Source organism: Trypanosoma cruzi, genomic scaffold (assembly GCF_000209065.1).
Source record: "Trypanosoma cruzi strain CL Brener 1047053516589 genomic scaffold, whole genome shotgun sequence".
NCBI classification, from domain to species: Eukaryota; Euglenozoa; class Kinetoplastea; order Trypanosomatida; family Trypanosomatidae; genus Trypanosoma; species Trypanosoma cruzi.
The window spans coordinates 113,166-118,443 of NW_001849517.1; the positions used below are offsets into that span (position 1 = coordinate 113,166).

The window sequence follows — 5,278 nt, forward strand, 5'->3', positions numbered from 1 at the left end:
GCGAGAAGGATGCCTTTAATTTCCGCAACATCCGCAACCCGACAACGGTGGTTGTTGCCGAGGACGAGGTGGCGGTAGATCCCCACATTATGTCCACACCGGTGATTGTGGATGCCGACGGTGACGGGGATCTTGACATTGTTCTGCACCTCAGTTATTTTTTTGACATGAAGGCGTACGAAGGCGAAAAGGCAGAGCTCCTTCCGTCTGATATTGACATCAACGACTACGTGGCGGACGTGCTGATGGTTTTGAACCTTGTGACAGGAGAGATGAAGTGGATGAAGGTCCTACACCTATCGAAGAAAAACGACACCATTCCCGCCTACGCACTCTCGTCGCCTGTCATTGCGAACCCCGATGAGGACAATCAGCAGGATATTTATGTGACAACGACTGCCGGGGCCATTTTTGGCTTCAACGGGCACGGTAAACAGCTGAGTGGCTGGCCGGTGTGGATGAGCAGTTCAATAACGTCCTCGCCCTCAATGGAAGATGTGAATGCGGATGGTCTCATCGACGTGTGTGCCGGTGACACAGAAGGCAACGTCGCATGCTTTACAGCAAATGGAAAGCAGCTGTGGAGCAAAACTTTTTCTGGCGCCGTCACTAAGCAAATTACTTACGGTGACGTGGACGGAGATGGAAGCATTGACCTGGCATTTGGCACCACCTCCGGATTGCTCTACGCGGTGCGAGGACGCGACGGTGCGCTGCTGCCGCACTTCCCCATCGCAGCGGAGGGGCCTATTCTTGCACCGCCACTGCTTGTTAACCTCAACATTACACAACCGTTGACGCAGCAAGAAACAGAGGGTCTTCATATTATCGTCCCTTCACACGATGGGGTCCTGTACATTGTGAGCGGCACCACCGGCTGTGTGGACGGTATTGATATTAATGAGAAATCATCCACGATGGTTCTCGCCGACGATATGACTGGCAATGGCAAGCTGGACCTTGTCGTAAGCACCCTGAGTGGGAGCGTCATGGTGTTTGAGACACAGGCTGCATTTCATCCTCTCAAGGCATGGATTAGCCGTGTGAAGTCCACAAATGGACTCACGGCATCCGAAGGGTACGTTGGGGTATTTATTCACCCTAGTAGTCGTGTACCTCGCGACATACGCGGAGAACAATTTGTCCTTCTTGTAACCATTTATGATCAGCGACGTGGCGATGCTATTAAGCGGCGGTACGGCCTCACCATTACCATTGGCCCACGTATTCTGGTGCATCACATGGTGTACGGGGCTCCTGGGACATACGCCATCACGCTGCGTACCCCGCTGGAGAGAATGTACGCCTCCCTCTTCGTTGTGATGTTGTTACCGAATGGGCAGAGATATGAAGACAGCGTAGCACTGAGCTTCAATATGCATTTTCTTGAAAGCATTAAAATTGTATTTCTGGTACCATTCTTGTTGGCATGTCTCGCCATCTCCTTTGTACGCAAACAGCATGAGGTCCAGCCGCCCCCATTTGAAACACAGCTCTACTAACGTTGACCCTGGCAATGCCGGCCGCCGCAGCGTGGTGTCAGGGTCGATTGCCCCGTATTGTCGGGGGAAGCCAGGAGTCAGCAATGTTTCCCTCACGGGATTGTTGCTGTTGGCACGGGGCTGACGGTATTCGACCAGCGCCAGCAGCAGCCGCGTCTTGCTGGGGCACAGTTGTAACGCCATGAGGTGTAGGGGCGCGTGCTGCCGTACGGCGTGCGAGTCATCGGATTTATTTGTGAAACGATGAGAAAAGTAAATTAAAAAAACAGGACAAAAGTTAACGCTGAGTGCCACAAGGCAATTGGACGAGGGTAAGAAAGCAAGAATGAAATTGAAGAATAGAAAAGAGCATCGGAGACAAGGAGGCATGTTTTTTGTTGTTTTTGTTCTTGTTCGTTTCCCACCCCCGCCAAATCAGGGCATCCAATGCAACTTTTAGGGTAATGCCAGGTGAGGGTGTTACGTGGTTTCACTGTTCTTCCTGTGCATGTTTATGGTGATATATTAGTGAACGAAAATTGAGTAAGATAAATTCTTTTTCTTTTTCTTTACCCCCACCCCCTTGTTCGCCGTCTGCCTGCCTGTGGGGAGGGGTTGCCATGGCTGCCTGAACTGTGGGAGTTCACTATATTTCTTGTTTTTGATGCTCGTTGTGAGTTCCAAGACCGGGGTTTTTGTGGGCAGTCACAGTAGCAACAGCGAAGGATGTGGCGACTCTCCTTCATTTTTCGTCAGCTGCAAAAACAACCGTACGCGGATTCCATCGGTTATTCCGCCGCCTTTGCGCCAGTGTCGGAGCGTCCAGTGGGCGCGTACCAAATGGCCACCGCGTTGTACTCCCCTGCAGCCACGCAACTGTCACGACGAAAGGGCCACGCCGAGCGCCAGAAGCGACACACCGTGAAGATGCGCCTCATCTCGCACGCCAGCCGATTGCAACTCGGCATGGATGGCGAGAAATGAGGAACGGAGAGTACAAACGCACACAGAGAGTAGTACATTATTGGGGGAGAGGTGGTTGAACGGCGTGGCGATGCGATAGTAAGTTCAACACGCTAGACGACATGTTTTTTTCCGCTTTTTTTTTTTTTTTTTTTTTTTTTTTTTTTGCTGGGCTGCTGCTGCTCTGCAAAAAGGCACCGTGACCTTTCACAGTGAATGAAAAAAAAAAAAAAAAGGAGTATACATACAATCATGTTTCTATGTGTCTCTTTTATTTATTTATTTGATTTATTGATTTGTTGATAGTGAGAGAAGCAGACGAAATAATATCTACTTTTTGTTTTTCTCCCGTAAAGGTGGGAGGCGACACGCACACTCCAGACCCGCACGCATTAGGAAGGCATGCTCAGAACCGGCACCAGGCGGATCCTCGCATTAGGCATTGAGGGAAGTGCAAATAAAATAGGGGTGGGAATTGTGGATGAGGCGGGCAATGTGCTCTCGAACGAGCGCGAGACGTACATCACCCCTGCTGGGACTGGTTTTTTGCCGCGGGAAACGGCACAGCACCACACGACGCACATCCTGCGCCTGGCGCAGGCCGCTTTTGAAACCGCGCAGGTGCGTCCCTCTGATATCAGCGTCATCTGCTACACTAAGGGACCAGGCATGGGGGCGCCACTCGCGGTATGTTGCACGGTTGCCAAAACTCTCTCGTTGTTGTGGTCTGTCCCACTGGTTGGTGTGAATCACTGCATCGGGCACATTGAGATGGGGCGTGTTGTAACGGGGAGTAATAATCCAGTGGTACTGTACGTGAGTGGGGGCAATACACAGGTGATTGCGTACGCGGAACACCGCTACCGCATCTTTGGGGAGACCATTGACATTGCAGTGGGGAACTGTCTTGACCGCGCAGCGCGGTTCCTTGGACTCCCCAACGACCCCGCTCCCGGTTACAACATAGAACAGTGCGCCAAGCGTGGACGCCTCTTCATTGAACTTCCTTACGTTGTGAAGGGGATGGATATGTCTTTTAGCGGCCTTCTCTCCTTTATGGAGGCACTTCTGCAGCATCCACAATTTAAAGACAGAGATAAGTGTTCATCCGCATTGGCATCCTCCGTGTCTTTGTCCACACAGCGGCGAACACTGCCCAATGGAGTCTTGTGTGCTGTGGATGAGCCTTTTGGCATTGATGATATCTGCTACTCCCTACAAGAAACAATTTTTGCTGTGTTGGCGGAAGTAACAGAGCGAGCCATGTCGCAATGCGAATCCAACGAGGTCCTCATTGTCGGTGGTGTCGGATGCAACCTTCGACTACAAGAAATGATGCGGCAGATGGCAACGTCTCGTGGAGGCCGTTGCTTTGATATGGACGCACGATACTGTATTGACAATGGCTGCATGATTGCCTACGCTGGCCTCCTGGAATACAAAGCCGGCGGATTTACATCACTTCCGAACGCAACCATCACGCAACGATTCCGAACTGATGAAGTAAATGTCTCGTGGCGATGACAAATAAAAAAAACTTCACGCACGGATATTCACCTCAAGAAAAATAGAGATAAAGGGGGGGCACTCACATGCACACCAATGTTTCTGCCAGACAGACGAAAATGAAGACTAAAGACCACCAAATTTGGGTGGTCCCCCAACGTGCACAAATTATCCCACACGAAAAGAGAGACCGTCAGGCCTGCCGTTGCTTCCTTGCCTTCTATTCCCGCGGGCGTCGGAGGTGGCGCGGAGGAAGAGGCTGTAGAGAAAAAAAACAACAACGACGGTTTCCGCGCGTGGCCGCCACCAATGATGAACTGTCACAATTGCGTGCTGTCCCGCGGACGGTGCCCGGTGCTCTGAATCCTCTGCGACTTGTGTGTTCTCCTTCTCTTCTCACCACCCCCGCGGCAATCCCTCTGCAAAGAGACGGTCTTGCCGCTATTGATTTAGGCACAATATAAATTCTACAAACAACACTCGAAGGGCACACAGGTAGGCACCGAGTACGATGGGGAGGACAGTCGTCGGGGCCAGCAGGATGTTCTGGCTAACGCATTTCGTGCCGCTTCTTCTGGCGCTCCGCCCCAATGAGCCCGCGCACGCCCTGGCACCCGGATCGAGCCGAGTTGAGCTGTTTAAGCGGCAAAATTCGACGGTGCCGTTTGAAGACAAGGGCAAAGTCCGACAGCGAGTTGTCCACTCGTTCCGCCTCCCCGCCCTTGTTAATGTGGATGGGGTGATGGTTGCCATTGCAGACGCTCGCTACGACACATCCAATGACAACTCCCTCATTGACACGGTGGTGAAGTACAGCGTGGACGATGGGGAGACGTGGGAGACCCAAATTGCCATCAAGAACAGTCGTGTATCGTCTGCTTCTCGTGTGGTGGATCCCACAGTGATCGTGAAGGGCAACAAGATTTACGTCCTGGTCGGAAGCTACAATAGTTCGAGAAGCTACTGGACGTCGCATGGTGATGCGAGTGACTGGGATATTCTGCTTGCCGTTGGTGAGGTTAAGAAGTGTACTGTGGACGACAAGACGGCTGCGAGTATCAAATGGGGGAGCCCCGTGTCACTGAATGAATTTTTCCCGGCAGAAATGGAAGGAATGCAAGCAAATCAATTTCTCGGCGGTGCGGGTGTTGCCATTGTGGCGTCCAACGGGAATCTTGTGTACCCTGTGCAGGTTACGAACAAAAAGAAGCAAGTTTTTTCCAAGATCTTCTACTCGGAAGACGAGGGCAAGACGTGGAAGTTTGGGGAGGGTAGGAGCGCTTTTGGCTGCTCCGAACCTGTGGCCCTGAGTGGGAGGGAAGCTCATC

The 5,278-nt window shown here is 51.9% G+C and overlaps 3 protein-coding genes across 3 annotated transcripts, besides 2 other annotated features; all 3 read left to right on the forward strand.

Moving 5' to 3' along the window:
* Positions 1–1,502, forward strand: Tc00.1047053506515.10 (FG-GAP repeat protein, putative; the record flags this gene model as incomplete). The annotated part of the gene is made up of 1 exon (XM_799029.1): positions 1–1,502. A coding segment is annotated over one exon (1,502 nt), but the record flags the coding sequence as incomplete, so codon positions are not given.
* Positions 1–5,278: a sequence feature (heterozygous, Esmeraldo-like haplotype).
* Positions 2,570–2,611: a microsatellite.
* On the forward strand, positions 2,847–3,968 carry Tc00.1047053506515.20 (O-sialoglycoprotein endopeptidase, putative; the record flags this gene model as incomplete). Its single annotated transcript, XM_799030.1, has 1 exon — positions 2,847–3,968. One exon carries the CDS (start codon positions 2,847–2,849, stop codon positions 3,966–3,968), a length of 1,122 nt encoding a protein of 373 aa, XP_804123.1.
* Tc00.1047053506515.29 (trans-sialidase, putative) lies at positions 4,462–5,278 on the forward strand (the record flags this gene model as incomplete). Its single annotated transcript, XM_799031.1, has 1 exon — positions 4,462–5,278. A coding segment is annotated over one exon (817 nt), but the record flags the coding sequence as incomplete, so codon positions are not given.